This window comes from Protopterus annectens, chromosome 1.part1 (assembly GCF_019279795.1).
Source record: "Protopterus annectens isolate FY-2018-M chromosome 1.part1, PAN1.0, whole genome shotgun sequence".
NCBI classification, from domain to species: domain Eukaryota; kingdom Metazoa; phylum Chordata; order Ceratodontiformes; family Protopteridae; genus Protopterus; species Protopterus annectens.
Window position 1 is genome coordinate 1,463,940,845 of NC_056726.1, and position 18,654 is coordinate 1,463,959,498.

General features: G+C 45.1%; 1 protein-coding gene across 1 annotated transcript in view; it reads left to right on the forward strand.

The window, feature by feature from the left end:
* The window catches only part of HDAC1 (histone deacetylase 1), a gene marked incomplete in the record, with an annotated part of 2,014,892 nt that overhangs the window by 609,401 nt on the left and 1,386,837 nt on the right, over positions 1–18,654 (forward strand). The window contains 1 exon segment of the mRNA XM_044082464.1: positions 8,563–8,704. Coding sequence (XP_043938399.1) covers positions 8,563–8,704 — 142 coding nt within the window.

An 18,654-nucleotide genomic window follows, 5' to 3' on the forward strand; every position in this document is an offset into this window, starting at 1 on the left:
CTGGGAATTTCTGGTTAAAGGCTTATAGTGCATGCATATGTGAACTGCTTCTTACTGAAGTTGGTGTGCCTTGTTTGCTGTGGCATAGACTGGATTCGGGCCTGCTGGATCTAGCTTTGTTTGTGTAACTTGAGCACTAATCCAGGCATTCTCCTAAAGTATTCAATTGTATTTATTACTGCTTGGTAGTAACTTGATTAAAGTGTAGCTATCATTCTAAGTCTTTTGGATTAAGCACTTGGGCTTCAGACCAGTTGTTTTACATTAGGAAGGTTTGTGGCATGCACTGTGGTGGCAGGACAGGTAGCTTTCATCCTAAGTTGGGAACTGCTGATAGAGAGCCCAGTGTCTATTATTCGTAGTGTATTAGTTCTGGTTTAAGCACTTGGGCTTCAGGCCAGTTATTTTACATTAAGAAAGTTCGTGGTCTGCACTCTTGTGGGATAAGAGGCTGGACTCTGCCCTTCTGAGTTGGGAATTTCTGGTTAAAGGTTTATAGTGCTTGAATATTTGAACTGTATCTTAATGAAATTGGTACACCTTGTGTGCTGTAGCATAGACTAAATCCAGGCCTGCTGAATCTAGCTTTGTTTATATGCTTGTTGTTTGCTTATTTCCCTGGAACGCTAATTCCACCTAATACACAGTTTCTCAGCGCTGCTGTGGATCACTAGTGATATCTGCATTGCTTACTGTACTTATTTCCTTGTTTCACTTGAAAGAAAGTCACTGTTTGTCGTTTTTGCATTTGTTACCTGTAACACATTGCACTTGTTACCTGGCACTTGCTCACTAAAGCAATTATATAAGTCAGCACTAAAAATTAAAGGCACTACACCCTCACTCCCCACTGGCCCTTGTTTTCAATTATAAAGGAATTCCCAATATTCTAGCATGTCCAGAGGTCAGTTGTCAATCTCCTGTCCGGTCCAGCTGGTGAATCTGGGAATCGAGGCGATGTTACAACTGCCTCATGTACACAGACAACCCTCTCCTCCTCCCAACAAATTCCAACACATGTGAGAGATGCAACCATATAGCCAAACTGGAGGCTAAGCTCTCTCAACTCAGTACTGGCATAACCAGTCAGGAGGAGAAGGAAACCACACTCACTACAATTCCAGTCTCACATAGACCTACCACGACAGCAAACCAAACACGCAATCACAAAAAAAATACTCTGAGGCTCTAAATAAAGATCTGCCTAAGCAGCAGAGACCTCCAAAGCAGACACCCAAGCAACTGCTACCCCGAAACAAAACATGTGCAACACATCTCACAAAGCCAGTGTGCTGAACAGTCACAGCCCTTTAAACAACACACCTGATACACTAGTAATAGGTGACTCTATCGTCAGGCACACTGACGTCCCGCTCACCAGGCTGAACAAGGAGAGGGTCACGGTGAGCAGCCTGTCGGGCGCTAGGATCCGCCACATAACACAAGCACTCAGGTCACTCCAAGGCAAGTACAAATATGACTCAGTCATTGTCCATGCTGGTGTGAATGACCTGAGACGTACCTCCCTGGACTACATGAAAAGAGACATAGAGGGAGCTCTCTGAGCATGTAGCCCAGGCCGGTATGACCCTGACCTTGAGTAGCATCTTACCCTCACCAAGAATGATGCCACAATATGAAGACAAGATCAATTTCAACAATTGGCTTAAGTACTGGTGTCATTCAAAGGGGATCCAATGCCTGTCAGCTTGGGATGAAGTGCTCGACAAGCCACGATGCTTCGCTAGGGGCGGCTTGCACCGGTCACCCCTGGGCTTTCGGATATTGGCAAAGGCTCTGGCTACCCCCATAGTGCCTTTTTTAGGCAAGGCTCAGACAAACCCACCTCCATAGGTATCACAGGGGATAAGAAACTAAGAGTAATGCTATTCAAGGCCAGAAGTCTAAACCTCAAGATGCACGCACTCGAAACTCTCCTTAGCATGGAGAACATCGATATCTGTGCAGTAACAGAAACCTGGTTCAGGGCTCCCAAGAGCACACCAGCACTACTAGGTTATACCTCATACCATGCTTTTCGGCCCCAAAACTTGGACCAAACCACAAAAGGAGGGGGAGTATCGATATTCATCAAAGATACCCACACCTCCAGGTTGGTGGCAAAGCACGAAGCATCAGAGACTATCCATGTGCAACTAACAGTGGGTAAAACTGCCTTCCAGTTTATAGCCTGCTACAGACCACCCTCCCAAACCCAGGAACCCCACTCGGCCTTCCTGAGAACACTGGAAAATATGAAGGTCTCTCCAAACGCCATTATATTGGGCGACTTCAACTACCCAAACAGACTGGGAGCATTACTCTAGCTCCAACACCCTAGCCCAAAGGTTCCTAGAATTTATAAACTCAAATGCTATGGAACAACTTGTTACCACTCCCACAAGAGGGGAAAACATACTGGACCTGATCATCACCAACATGGGGACTCTATGCTCCAGACCAGAAGTGTATCCCTCACTGGTAAGATCAGACCATAAACTAATCTCACTGGATATTCACATCCCGACCCCACCCCCTGCCCAGAAAACCACAGTGAAAAACTTCTCTAAAGCAAATTTCACACTCCTCAAAACCGAGGTGGAATCCTTCAGTGCCCCCGGGCCTGTGGAAAATACGGCCCAGACCGCAGAATCCTTTATAAACGCATTCCATGAACACCTTCAGGAAAGCATGGATCATGCGATGCCAAATAAAACCAAGACCCAATCCTCCAAAGGCAGACGTCCTGTCTGGTGGACCCCAGCCATAAACAAACTATACAATAGGAGGAAGCTACTAAATGATAGAGCAAAATCTCAAAAAGGGAAGCCATCACTGATCAGTATTAGCAAAATACTACGGGCACTCATAAAATTGTCTAAGGCCAGCTTAGAGAGAAAAATTGCATAGGACACTAAGGATAATCACAAGGCTTTCTTTAGTTATGTTAGGAACCTGGGTGGTAATTCCCAGATATGCTCAGAATTGGTCCAAAATGACAAAAATACACCGAACCCACAGACATTGCCAACATCCTAGCTGACAGGTTCAGTGCAAACCCCCCCCCCCATCAAAAGGGCAAATATCTATCCCAGCAGAGTGCTGTCCCCCTGACATCTCAGATGCTCAGGTAAGGGTCGCCCTCTCCAAAGCAAAAAACACAGCATCAATGGGACCAGACGGTGTCCCGGGCTGCGTCCTACATGAACTCCAAGAAGAGCTAAACCCAAATATAAAACTACTGTTCAATCTCAGCCTTACTACAGGATATGTACCCAAAGAGTGGCGTACAGCAACAGTGGTCCCTCTCCACAAAGGTGGTGCCTCCACGGATCCTGGAAACTATCGCCCCATAAGCCTGACTAGCTTGGTCTGCAAAGCTATGGAAAGGATCATCATGGACCTCATAAATAAAGATGTTGGGGACCTACAGACACCGGATCCTACCCAGTTCGGCTTTAAGGGCATATCCTGCCTCTTAAACCTGGTCGATTTCTTTGAAACAATCACCAAGGCCATTGACGAGGGGAAGGTGGTCCACACAGCCTACCTGGACCTTGCAAAAGCCTTCGATACCATACCCCACTCGGACATTATAGATAAGCTCACCAGCTTAAATATAAACCCCTATGTCACTAGATGGGTCGCAAACTGGCTCAAGGACAGAACCCACATGGTTAGAATTGCTGGAGCCATGTCAGACTCCAAACCAGCTACAAGTGGCACCCCACAAGGCTCAGTCCTGGGACCTCTCTTGTTCGGTCTATATTTCTCTGAGGTACAGGCCAACACGGAAGGACTGTAGCTAACCAAGTTCACAGATGACTGCAAACTAGGCGCCATAATCTACTTTCCAGCCGACACAAGCATCCTACAAAAGGGCCTCATAAAAACAGACAGCTGGTGCCAGAGCCATGGCCTCAAGCTAAACGCCAAAAGGTGTATAGTCATCCCCTTTGGCAAAAACAAAGTGCCCACAAATTACCACATAGATGGTAATCCATTAAGTACGGAAGAAGTAATTAGGGACCTGGGGACCCAAATTGATAGCAATCTCTCATTTGAAAACCACGTGGCCGAAGTGGTTAGAAAAACATTTTATATAGCCCACCTAATCATGAAGGGATTCACATCTAGATCAGGGAGGTCATCGTGCCTCTTTACTCATCCCTCATCAGGCCCATAATTGAGTACAATGCCCCTTTTTGGATGTGCCTTACCAGGCACCTGCAGCAACTGGAAAGACCACAGAAGTACCTCACCAAGAGGATCAAAGGGCTCAAACAGATGCCATATGCTGCCCGGTTAAAGAAACTCCAGCTCTACTAAGTGGCATACCGCCTGCTCAGAGGTGATCTGTGCCTGACGTATAAAGCCATGTCCGACCCAGAATTAATGGACATGCTGCACCTCAGAAAATCCAAATCCAATCGAGCTATGCACATGAGAGACTTGAACCTCAGCACTGAAATAAATAGGACATGCTGGAGGGACAGATTCATAACCCAGAGGCTCCCTTCACTCTGGAATAAAATCCCAGTCCAGGTTAGGCAGAGTCCCTCATTGACTCTTCAAGAGGAATCTTGAGTGGATGGGAGATCGTAGGTTTACCCCGGGTATCACTTCTGTGTCGCTGTTAGACAGAGGCACAGTATACTAACCTCGAAAAAGGGCATAGCAAAATTCATTTAAAATGGGTGGCGAAAGCCAAACACACTCTGGCTAGGCTTATAAATGCCCTAGGGCAGATAGCCTAGTATGAACCTATGGCATCCTATCCTGGACCGGTCTACTCTAAACACCTTTTTGGAGATTTCAAAATTCAAGATGCTGACTATTCACCAATTACTACCTATGCTAGGCAATGATGCCTGGTTGGCAACACTAGATTTAAAAGAAGCATACCTGCACATCCCAATCAGGGAATCTTGCAGAAGATACCTACGCTTCAAAGCAGGCTACACACACTATCAGTTCTCTGCACTGCCCTTTGTGAATACCCTGGGCACAGTAGATAAGCCAAAGTGCCTAGCTCCAGTCATTGCATTCTGCAGGCAAAGAAATATTCAAATATACCCATACCTGGGCGACTGTCTAAGGCAGAAAGCCAGGAAATTTGAATAATCTGTCCTTTGTTCAGAGGGTACTGACTTGTCTGGGTTACACCATAAACGAAAAGAAGTCATGCCTGGTACCCTGTCAACAAATTATATTCCTGGGAGCAATCTTGAATACAACTTCCCAGATGGCTTTCCTCGCGCCAGAGAAACTGACTCATTTGACAACCTACTTCAGACAAGTGGCCACAAAAACCCAGTTATTTGCAAGGCAAATTCTGCAAACCTTGTGGTTCATGGCCTCCTGCATTCTTCTAATTCCAAAGGCAGGCTGCATATGAGGAAACTGCAGTGGTATCTCAAAAGCCTATGGTGTCAACTTTCTCAGGATCTAGAAACAGTGATTTATATCATACCCTGCCTATGCCTAGAGTTCGTTTGGTGGGCAGAGGCCTGCCACCAAAACAAGGGACTACCCTTCACACCACTCCATGCCACCCAAACCCTAACAAACGCATCAGACTATGCATGGGGGGCACACCTGGCAGGGAAATGCATTCAGGGCAAATGGAACCAAAGTCAAATGCTCCTGCATATCAATGAAAAAGAATGTTAGCTGTACAGAATGCTGACAGCCTTCAAGGACCACATTCTGACAGGACAACTAATGGTAAAGACTGACAACACGACTTATGTGGTGCATAAACACATTCTTACCACCTCTGCAGGCTAGCCATGGCATTGTGGAACTCAGCCTTGAGCTACCAAGTGCACCTACAAGCTCAATTCCTGCCAGGAAAATTAAATACACTGGCAGACGGACTAAGCAGAAACCTCATGGACCCACACGAGTGGAAACTGGAACCAAGGATTTTCAACATGTTGACAAGCAAATGGGGGAGCCCAGATATAGACTAGTTTGCCTGAAAAGTGGATGCTCTGTCCTTCAGCTGTGAAAACCTATCAGTCTATGCCTTTCCCCCCTTTGCCTCTGCTTTCCAAAGTACTATTGAAAATCAAACTGGACAAACCATGGGTGATTTTGATTGCTCAAGACTGGCCACGCCAACACTGGTACCCCCTCCTGCGCATTGGCACTTTCCCCATGGCACCTGCCTCAGACTCCTTCCCTGTTACAGCAGGGGAACCAGATTCTGCACTTACAGCATCTAACACTGACCCTTGCAGCCTGGTTAATTACATAATCTCTCCCCTACCATCCCTCGGTAAACCTGCGATGGATATCATTTTATAGACGAGGAGGCCTAGTACTAGAAAATGTTATGCTGAAAAATGGAAAAGATTCTGTGCCTGGAACCAATTTCAAGGGATGAGCATAGCAGCGCCCAATTTACCTCAGATTTTACAATACTTAACTGAGATGCTTCACAAGTGCCTGTTTTTTTCCTCCATTGCCTCAGCCATTTCAGCTCATTATAACACAGAACCTCCCCTCTTTTCTCATCCACTGCTCAAGCAGTTCTCAGAGGGGCCAAAAATTTGAGACCACCCGGGAGAGCTCCAACCCCAGCCTGGGATCTTAACTTGGTTTTGGAGAAACTCTACCTCCTTTCGAGCCACCTGCTACTGCAGACTTAAAATTTCTTTCGTGGAAAACAGCTTTCCTTTTAGCAATCACTTCAGCTAGAAGGGTATCTGAATTACAGGCCGTTATGGCAGTGGAGCCTTTCATCATATTTCATGCGGACAAGGTGTCCCTCTGAACCAAGCCATTCTTCATGCCCAAGGTGGTATCCAGTGTGGCTCTTAATCAGTCTTCATTTGCCAACCTTTTTCAATCCACAGAACAAAGGGGAATGGATACTGCATTCCTTAGATGTGCACAGACAGCTTAGATTATACTTGGACAGGACTGAACCTCAAAGGAAATCTGAACACTTGCTGGTGGCATTTGCTGCAGGGGCAGAGAGGGGAAGGCTATTTCAAAGCAAACCATTTCTAAATGGATAGGCCATTGCATTCATTTCTGCAATAAAAATGGAAAACTATCCCCCAGGGGATCAGACCTCACTCCACCAGGGCTGCATCTACCTCTACAGCCTTTCGGAGGCGTCCCTACCAGGGACATCCTAGAAGCTGCTACCTGGAGTTCTGTGCATACTTTCACCAAGCATTATCATTTGCCAATTTTCTCTAAATCCAGAGCTGGCTTTGCCACTGCAGTCTTGCAGGGCCTTATAGCTGGCCCTAATGCTATCTAAATTCCTCCTCCCAACCATAGCTTTGGGAATCTTCCCAAATGTAATGACTGCAACAGTGAAACACGAAGAACATAGTACAGTTGTGTACACTTAACATAAATGTAGATGTTCGAGTGTATTCACTGTTGCAGTCCTGGTTACCCTCCCTCCAGCCCCCTAACTTCTTTTAGGTATACTTCTACTTTCCTTTATGCTTAAAAGCCTTTTTGGTGTATTTGCTTTTTTGTTGGAGGTATATCATTGTACTTTTATATTTAATTGCTTCCCATTTGGGGGGCACCTGACATCTTAGGCAAGAAAAACTGATGTAATGGCGTCTGCTGCTTTTTTTATACCCCTGATGACATGATGTCATGGAAGAAGGGACAGCAACCGACGCAGGACCCAAGAGTTTGTTAATCAGGCCGACTGAGTGCTACCTGCAAGCAGATAACCCAAATGTAATGACTGCATCAGTGAGTACTCTCTAACATCTACATTTATGGTAAGTGTACGCAACTTTACTTTTTACTTGGACAGGACTAAACCTCAAGGACAATCTGAACTGCCGGTGGCATGTGCTGCAGGGGCAGAGGGGAAGAGGCTATTTCAAACCATTTGTAAATGGATAGGCCAATTGCATTCATTTCTGCTATAAGCACCATGGAAAACCTATCCCACATGGAATTAGACCCCATTCACCCAGGGCTGCATCTACCTCTACAGCCTTTCTCAGAGGTGTCCCTACCAGGGACATCCTAGAAGCTGCTACCTGGAGTTGTGTTCATACTTTCACCAAGCGTTACCATTTGCCAATTTTCTCTAAATCCAGAGCCAGTCTTGCAGGGCCTTAGAGCTGGTCCTAATGCTGTCTAAATTCCTCCTCCCATCTTTAGCTTTTGAATCTACCCAAATGTCATGACTGCAACAGTGAATACATTCTAACATCTACTTTTATGTTAAGTGTATACAACTGTACTTTATTGACTGAGCTCATTGAATTCAGTTGTGATCCGGAGAGACGGGCACACTGGGCATTGTGGAAATAGTGGAGCTGTTGAAAACTGGGAAGTTGGTATTTTGCCGAGATGTCTCTAGTCACAGTCCTGCCAATTGCACTCACATTAAGGTAAGTACATAACTTGAGTGTACCTGATGGGCCTTTAGCATTGGCTCGATTTTGCTATTTTCTGCTTTTATAATTTTAAGAAATGTTAATGTTTTTCTTTTTAACATTTGGTTTATTAAGTCTGACACTGACTAGCCAACAGTGGGCTTTCATATCCATTTTTTTCTCAACCCAGGTACCATCAGAGAGTCTTGTATATTGATATTGATATCCACCATGGGGATGGTGTGGAAGAAGCCTTTTATACCACAGATCGTGTGATGACAGTTTCATTCCATAAGTATGGAGAGTATTTCCCAGGGACAGGAGATCTTCGGGTAAGAATGAGGTGAAGCTGTCGCAGCTTCTGCTTTGCTTGCTTTGTTTGGTAAGAGGGCTGTATGTGTAGCTGCTGTATTTGCATTTAAGTAGAGTAGGTTTCTCTTTGCATTTGCTAAGAGAATACTGCTGTAGTGCAGCACATCTTGGTTATACATACATTTAAAGTCAAGTAGTACACCACTGGAAGAGAACAATGTCCGAATTGAACAGGATGGCTTGGTACCATTAACTGTAGCAGCAATTTCAGTGCTTTTGTAGCTGTCTGCATTTCTCTAGCTGCTTTACTTTTGTATGTGTATCTCGATTCTGTGGTACCTATTGCACACTAACAGCAAGAATGACTAATGTAGCTCTGTTTCTGGCATAGAGTGAGTCATTTACATGAGTAGTCCATTTCAGTGTAGGAAAGCTTGCATGTATGAGGTATAGGACATGATCTGTTTTGGCACTGGTAGAAGATTTCCATGTGTCCGTACCATCTGTACATCCACATCCTTACCTCCACGGAGTCTGTGCTTATTACCTACGGATTTGCATCGCAAAGTTGCACTGGCTATTATTCCATATGCAGTATTCCTCCCATTTTTTTCTGTGCTGAGTGCTGCAAGCACAGATGGTCCAAGGATGTTACTGTTGGAAGTTAAGGGATTTATGTAGCCTATTTTTTCTTCACCTGTGGACCAGTCTTTAACACACATAGTGAAGAAAAGCTTCACCGAAGATCACATAATTAAGAAAAATTGACTTGCTGTAGAAATTGAAAATCTCTAAGCTTGATGTACTTGTTTCATGAATTTACTGCACTGGCAATGTTAGACTGTGGGAAACTTGGTAGACTGCTTCTAAGCTACATTGAGTTTCACTTAGTTTGCATACACCTCAGTTGTGCTTAAAAAATTTAAATTTACCTGAGTGAAGCCAGCTTAATCTTGTATACTTAGTAGCTATAACAACTGCACTCACATCCCCACACTTGCTATATCTTTACCATCTGTTACTCTAATTATTTGACTTTTTTCCTCTTTAAGCATATTTGAGGTAAAATCTCAAACTGACTTGTTAGACTTTTCATCTTCTGCTATTGTCTTACCATTTTGAATTGTCCATTGGGCTGGACTGTTTCACGTCTGTCTGCTTTTGAGACCCTCCTGGATAGCGAGTGAATTAAACTGATAAAACAGCACTTGAGAATGAAGCTGTAATTCTACATAGAGCATGAGTATCATAAACGCTTTACTGCAAGTGCAACATCCAGCTACAGAAACTGATATTTTATCTTTTTAAAGAGAAAATCCGCGGTGGTGGTGCTGCGGTAGCGTTGTCTCCTCACAGTAAGACGCTGTCTGGTTTGATTCTTAGCTAGAGAGTCTTCTCCGTGGAGACATGCGTGAATGGGTGTACCTTTGTTGAAGGTTGTGCATCAGGGCTGGCAACTTGGCACCTAAAAATCAACTGTCAATCATTAGTGGACTGGAGTTCCGCTGTGGCGACCCCTAACCGGGAAAAGCCATAAGACGCAACAACAACAATCTTTTTAAGAAAAGTTGCCATGCTTGTAACAGACATTGAGATGGCTTTACTTGAATTTTACATATTTGAAAGTAAAAATGTAGTCCGCGCAGTTATGGATAACATTATTTGAGAATATGGAACTCCACAAGTAATGCAAGGGAATAAGAATGTGATTAAAGGGCGTTAAAGAGAAAAGTAATCAAACTTTTATGCCGTGTGCTCTGCATGTTTGTTAGCTTGAAAAAAACAAAAAAACATGTAAGCCATGAAACTCTCCCAATCCAAAAAAAATAAAGGAAAAATGGGATGTTCTTAGTCTCCCATTGCTGCAGTCCTTACATATGGGTACTCCGCTGTCCACAATCGGCCCGAATACCAAAGGGCTAGAACCGGCGTCTGTCTTCGGCGCCCGAGACTGACGTCAGTACGTGCCAGTACAAATGCGCATGACCGACGCCATAACCTCAGTCTTTCTTGCCGTGTGGTCCTAAGCAGAAGCAGCATTTGCAAGTGCCGTTCGGCGTTCTGGAATTGTCGGTTTTCGAGTTTCAGACCGGAGACCAAGTTGGGCTAAGTACCCCGTTGGGGACACTTTTGTCTTTTTCTTACCTCAGTATTGACGGATGTCAGAAAAAGTTAACTGCATTTCTTGTGGGAAACAGATTCCTCATAGGGATTACCATTCACTCTGTATTCCTTGTTTGGGGCCTGAGCATGACGTTGTTGGGTGTAGCTTTTGTGCTACTTTTAACAAGCGTACTATTAAACGTCGGTTGGACTGTGCTAGGCTGGTGTTTGGTAAACGTTGTAATTACAACATGCCGTCGGATTCGCCGACGCCTGGTTCTTCTAAAAAACGCAAAGAGAAGTCTTTGCGGTCCAAACAGGATGAGTCGTCCACTCCGGACGCCGGTTCTGGAGAACCACTGACTACTTCAGCGGCTCCTTCTGAAAGTTTACCTGAGTCTCAAGGGGAGCCTTTGTTACTACAGGAAGTGGCTTCTCCTGTGTTAGGCCAGGCTGAGGGTGCTTCTCTGATGTCAGTGGTTCCCTCCCTCATAGGGTAGTTAGGCCCCCTCCTTCCCAAAGCAAAGCCCATTCTTAGTCTAAGTCTGCCCTGCTGGTGCTAGTCCCCAGGGTCCAGCTCCTAGGAAGCACATGTTAAAGATGGCTGAAGATTTGATTACTTTAATTAGAGGTTATATGCGCACCACTGCAAAGAGGCCCAGGGTAGAGACAGAGTTGGAGGGTTTGGTTCAGTCTTCCAATGAGTCAGATTCCTCTGTAGAAGAACTTCAGGATTTCCTCCCTATTCTGATTCGAGGCTGAGGACACTACTCCCTCTGCATCCCTCCAGAAGATTTTTCTTTCTCTGAGACTTTGCATTCCATGAGGGAACATTTCAAATGGGAGGGCCAGGATTATTCTGATTCTCGAAAAGGCTAAGATAATTCTTGTTTTGCCTCAGCATAGGCCCTTGGCTATTCCCCTGTACTGGATGTTGTTCAGGATGTATTTTCTGAGGCTGCCCTTAACCCAGATTCTCTGCCTCCTGCCCCGGTTAAACCAGATAGATACTACAGGGTTCCGGAAGCTCACAAGTACTTATATAAGAGTCCTAGGGCTGATCCAGAAACTATTACTCAAGGCCCCAAAGGTGTTAGGGCTTCTGTGGTTAGGAATCCAGTTCCTTTGGACAAGGATGCTAGGGCCCTGGATAGGTGGGGTAAAAAACTGTATACCTCTTCTACTTTGGCTATGAGAGCTTTAAATTGTCAGTTTCATATGCTCGGGTATCAAAATTATTTGCTGGGCCAATTGAAATGTAAAGTAGATGCTTTAGCTGAAGGTATTGAATGTAAGGAGCTTCAGGATTTAGTGCATGCTTCAGGCCAAGTTGGTAAGCATTCTTTGCAGTGTGGTTTTGATGCTTTACAGGCTTCTTCCAGGGTGGCTGCTACTAGTTCAGTTGTTCGCAGGCATGCCTGGCTTTAAAGATCAGACCTTGTCGGAGCATGTTAAGGCTCGAATTATGGATGCTCCTCTGCAATCTGATGTTCGTTTTTGGCCCTCCAGTAGAATCAGTTTTGAAAAAAATGGAGGAAAAAGCTAAGTCTATGCAGACAGTTAAGGACTTTTTATAGGTTCAGCCCCCTAAGTTCAGTAGGAATTGGCCTGCTAAGGGATGGTCTTTCCCCTCTTAGGATTATCAACCTAGGGGCAGGTCGAGGCGAGGTAGAGGTAGGGCTTCCTCTCAGGGCCCTGTTACTTCTAGGTCTTTGAGTTCTTCTACCCCTTCTGCTGGGAGGGCAGGGTCAGTCCTTTCGAAACAGACCCAATGACCTTTGTCTTCAGCTGCGGACTCTGCCTTGCTGGCAGCTCCTCTAGGAGGAAACTGGGACTTTTCAAAGGAATTGGCATTTGGTTACCCAAGACAAATGGGTATTGGACATAATAAATCGAGGCTACAAATTTTATTTTCACACATTCCCTCCTTTCAAAGGTATGCCGGATGTGCCTCATCAGCAAAGACTGGAAGCACAGGCACAAATTTCTTCTCTGCTTCAGTTGGGAGCAATACAGGAAGTACCTTCTGCAGAAAGAGGCACAGGGTTTTATTCCCGTCTTTTCTTAGTGCCAAAGAAAGGAAATACTTGGAGGCCAATTCTGGATTTGTCCATTCTAAACCTTTCTGGAAATTCCAAAATTCAAGATGTTAACACTGCAGCAGCTGTTACCTATGCTGGGCAAAGATCACTGGATGGTGACTCTGGATCTCAGAGGCCTATCTTCACATTCCTATCAGGCCCAGTTGCAGAAAATTCCTGAGATTTCGGAATGGGAATTTGCATCATCAGTTCTCTGCATTGCCCTTTGGCTTGTCTACTGCGCCCAGGGTATTCACAAAAGTCCTGGCTCCAGTAATAGCTTTTCTCAGACTAACAGGAATTCAAATTTATCCTTATCTGGACGACTGTTTGATTCTGGCTCAAGGCAAGCACGAACTTCTTCAACATCTGCAGTATGTAATGACAGTTTTAAGTTGCCTAGGGTATTCTGTGAACGAAATATACCCTCACAAGAGATGTGTTTTCTGGGTGTAAGACTGAATACAGCTGCTCAGATGGCATTTCTTACCCCGGACAAACAAAGAAATCTTCACCTATACTTCCAACAGCTATCAGTAATGTCCAGGCTGACTGCAAGGACAGTCCTTCAAGCCTTGGGGTTCATGGCATCTTGCATTCTAGTACTTCCCAATGCCAAACTGCATATGAGGAAGCTACAATGGTATCTCAAAAGCGTTTGGACTCAACACAGCCACGATTTGGACACTGTCATTCGGATTCTACCTTGCATTCAGAAAGAATTTCTGTGGTGGGCTCAGGAATGTCACCTAAACAAGGGGCTCTGTGACTCAACCAGAGGCAAGTCAGATATTGACGACAGACGCCTTGGAGTCAGCCTGGGGAGCTCATTTCAGAGGAAAATGGATTCAAGACCTTTGGCCCCCAGAGCTACTTCACTTGCATATCAACATGAAAGAGATGCTGGCAGTTCAATTTGCTTTGGGAAGGATTCAAGAGCCTACTTCAACCAGGACTGGTGTTGATTCGAACAGACAACACAACTGTCATATGGTACATCAACAAGCAGGGGGGAACTCATTCTTACCCTCTTTGCAGACAAGCAATGCTGTTATGGGAAACTGCTTTGAATCTTCACATCACTCTTCGAGCACAGTTTCTGCCAGGAGCACAAAATTCGTTAGCAGATGTTCTGAGCAGACAAATTGTGGATCCTCACGAATGGAAATTGGACCCTCTGGTATTTCTTCAGTTGACCAGGGCTTGGGGAACTCTAGACATAGATCTGTTCGCTTCTCCTCTGAATTTCCAACTGCCACTGTTTTGCACAAGGCTGTTGCATCCAAAAGCCTGGAAAATAGATGCACTATCCTTCAGTTGGAGCAACCTTCACGTGTATGCTTTTCCTCCTTTGCCTCTTCTTCCAAAGGTGCTGTTGAAAGTCAGGAGGGACAAACCTTGCATGATCCTTATAGCACCGGATTGGCCTCATCAGCATTGGTACCCTCAGTTGAGGAGCTTAATTCATGGAACACCTTGGCCATTACCACAGATTCCTCACTTATTGTCTCAGGAAAACAATCGTTTTCTCAATGTCAGGGTGCAATCCCTACACCTGACAGCCTGGCGCATTCTGTTTTAGAGAAGGAGGGCCTTCAGCTCCCTCAAGTTTTGGATGTTATTTTGGAAGCCAGGCGTCCTAGTACTCAAAGTTTATGCTGATAAATGGAAGAGATTTTTTCTTTGGAGTTCAGCTAAAGGCTTTGATGTCAAATTGCCTAATTTGAGTTGTACATTGCAATATTTGACTATTTTATTGGACAAGGGTTTGTCCTTCTCTTCAGTAAAAGTGCATGCTGCAGCTATTTCTGCTCACTATGATTGTGACCCTCCTTTATTTTCACATCCATTGGTTAAACAGTTTTAGAGGGGCAAAGAATATAAGACCCCCACGGAGGGCTCCTACTTGTACCTGGGATCTTAATTTTGTTTTGGAAAAGCTGACTCTGCCTCCTTTTGAACCTGCAGCTACAGCTGAATTGAAGTTGTTGTCTTGGAAGACTGCTTTTTTTATTGGCTGTTACTTCTGCTAGAAGGGTATCTGAATTACAGGCCCTCATGGCAGTGGAACCTTTTCTGATTTTCCACAAGGACAGAGTTTCCTTGCGTACTAATCCTACTTTTCTGCCTAAAGTGATTTCTAATGTGGCATTGAACCAATCTATACATTTGCCTACTTTTTATGCTGACCCCCAAAATGAAGGGGAAAAAGTTTTGCATTCTTTGAATGTACATAGGCAGTTAAGGTATTTGATGTTCTTCATCTCACATTGCTGCAGTCCTTACACTTGGGTAGTCCGCTGTCCTCGGTCGGCCCGAATATCAAAGTATTAGGCTGACGTCGGTCAAGGCGCATAAGACTGACATCAGGACGTCGGGGTACAAATGCGCATGACCGACGTCATATCCTCAGTCTTTTTTGCCGCATGGTCCGATGCAGAAGCAGCGTTGCAAGTGCCGTTCGGCGTTCTGAAATTTTTCGAATTTGGAGTTTCAGACAGAGTCAAAGTTGGCTAAGTACCCCGTTGGGGAATATTTTAGTTTTTTCTTGCCTCAGTGGTTTACCGGATGTCAGAAAAAGTGAATAACTGTATTTCTTGTGGGAAACAGATACCGCATAGAGATTATCATACTTTGTGTATTCCTTGTTTGGGGCCTGAGCACGACGTTGTTTGGTGTCGCTTTTGTGCTAGGTTCAATAAGCGCACTATTAAGCGAAGGTTAGATTGTGCCAGGTTGGTCTTCGGAAGCGGTGCAATTATAATATGCCGCCGGATGCTCCGCCCGCTTCTTCGAAGAAGCGCAAAGACAAAGTAGCTAAGCCCAGGCAAGAAGAGTCGTCCGTACCGGACGCCGGTTCTTTAGAGGTGTCAGTGGAACCGGGGGTTCCGCCGGAGGTTTCTCTGGAGTCCCAGGGGGAGTCTTTGTTATTGCAGGATGTGGCCTCTCAGGAGGCAGGTCAGGCTGAAGGGGCTTCTCAGGTTACTGTACTCCCCTCCCTTCCTAGGGTGGTTAGGCCCTCTGCTTCTGTTTCCAAGGCTTCTCCCAGAGGCAGGCCAGGTTTAGCTTCTGTTGGTGTCACTCCTAGTTCATCAGGATCTGTGCCCAAGAAGCACATGCTTAAAATGGCAGAAGATTTAATTACTTTGATTAGAGGTTCTTTGCCCTCCTGATAAGAGGCCTAGGGTGGAACCAGAGTTGGGGAGTTTTGAGCAGGCTTCGGATGTTTCAGAGTCTTCGGCTGAAGACTTGCAGGAGTATTCTCCTTATTCTGATTCTGATGTGGATGATTCTACTCCTTCTGCTTCTCCTCCAGAGGATTTTTCTTTTTCAGAGACTCTTCATTCCATGAGGGTACATTTTAAGTGGGAAGGTCAGGACTTCTCTGATTCCAGGAAAAGGCTTAGGGAATTTTGTTTTTACCCCAGCATAGGCCTTTGGCTATACCTCCTGTTCTGGATGTTGTGAAAGATGTGTTTGCAGAGGCTTCTCTTAATCCTGATTCTTTGCCTCCTGCTCCTGTTAAACCGGATAGGTATTACAGGGTGCCTGAAGCTCATAAATATCTTTAAGAGTCCTAGGGCGGACCCAGAAACTGTTAGTCAGGGGCCTAAGGGTGTCAAGGCTTCTGTTGTAAAAAATCCGGTTCCTCCAGATAAAGAGGCCAGGGCTTTGGATAGATGGGGAAAGAAAGTCTATACTTCTTCCACCTTAGCTATGAGGGCTTTGAATTGCCAGTTTCACATGTTGAAATACCAAAACTATCTACTTTCTCAATTGAAGTCTAAGGTAGATGCTCTGGCGGAAGGTATTGAGTGTAAAGAATTACAAGATTTGGTGCATGTTTCTGAACAGGTGGGTAAGCATTCTTTGCAATGTGGTTTTGATGCTGTACAGGCCTCGTCTAGGGTGGCTGCCACTGGGTCAGTTCTTCGCAGGCATGCCTGGCTGAGGGATCAGACTTTATCTGACCATGTTAAAACAAGGATTTTAGATGCTCCTTTACAGTCTGATGTGTTTGGTTCACCTGTGGAGGCAGTCTTAAAGAAAATGGAAGACAAGGCTAAGTCTATGCAGACTGTTAAAGATTTTTTGCAGGTTCAGCCTCCGAAGTTTAGTAGGAATTGGCCTACTTAAGGGGTGGATGTATCCTTCTTATGATTCCCAGTCTAGGGGTAGATCTAGATGTGGTAGGGGCAGAGCTCAGGGCTCGTTCAGGCCTAGAACAGGGAGTTCACCTGCACAGTCTTCGGGTGAGGGCAGGGGTCAGTCCTATCGTAAACAGGCCCAATGACCTACCTTTTCAGCTGCCAGAGCCTTCTCGTCTGGCAGCACCTTTGGGAGGAAGGTTGGCACTTTTCAAGGAAAATTGGAGTTTAATTACCCAAGACAGATGGGTATTGGATATCATACACCAAGGTTACAAGTTTTATTTCCATACCTTGCCTCCTTTCAAAGGCATGCCAGACGTTCCTCCTCAGCAAAGAATAGAGGCTCACAAACAAATTTCTCTGCTACTTCAAATAGGGGCCATACAGCCGGTCCCTCTGCCAGAAGTGGGCCTAGGATTTTATTCTCGCCTGTTCCTAGTACCAAAGAAGGGGAACACGTGGAGACCAATTTTGGATTTATCTATCCTCAACACTTATTTGGACATTCCCAAGTTCAAAATGTTGACGTTACAACAGCTTTTACCTCTGCTGGGCAAAGATCACTGGATGGTAACTCTGGATCTCAAGGAGGCTTACCTTCATGTTCCTATCAGACTAAGTTGCAGGAAGTATCTGCGTTTTCGGGCTGGGACTTCTCATCAGTTCTCTGCATTGCCCTTTGGCTTATCTACTGCGCCCAGAGTGTTCACGAAAGTTCTGGCTCCAGTGATAGCTTTCTTCAGGCTAAAAGGAATACAGATTTATCCTTATTTGGACGATTGCCTGATTCTGGCTCAAGGAAGGGACAAATTTCTTCATTTGCAATATGTGATAGCAGTGCTAAGATGCCTGGGGTATTCTGTGAACGAAATAAAGTCCAGTCTAGTACCCTCTCAGGACATGTGCTTTCTGGGTGTAAGACTGAATACAGCATCCCAGATGGCCTTTTTGACCCCGGACAAACAAAAGAATCTTTCCCTTTACTTCCATCAATTGTCTCATCAGTCCAGGCTGACTGCAAGGACAGTCCTTCAAGCCTTGGGGTTCATGGCATCTTGTATTCTGGTGCTTCCCAATGCCAAACTGCATATGAGGAAGTTACAATGGTATCTCAAAAATGTATGGACACAGCACTGCCAGGATATGGACACAGTCATTCAGATAATACCTTGCATTCAAAAGGAATTTTTGTGGTGGGCTCAGGAATGTCACCTAAACAAGGGACTCTCTGTGACCCGGCCAGAGGCGAGTCAGATTCTAACGACAGATGCCTCAGACAAAGCTTGGGGAGCTCATCTAAATGGAAAGTGGATACAAGACACGTGGTCTGCCAGACTACAACATCTACATATCAACTTGAAGGAGATGTTAGCAGTCCAATTTGCATTAATAGCTTTCAAGGATTTACTACTTCCAGGGCAGGTGTTGATTCTAACAGACAACACAACTGTCATGTGGTACATCAAGCAAGGAGGAACACATTCTTATCCTCTATGCAGGCAAGCAATGATTTTGTGGGAGACTGCTCTCAGTTTACAGCTAAATCTTCAGGCAAGGTTTCTGCCGGGAGCACAGAACTCCTTAGCAGATGTGTTGAGCAGACGAATTATGGATCCCCACGAGTGGAAATTGGAT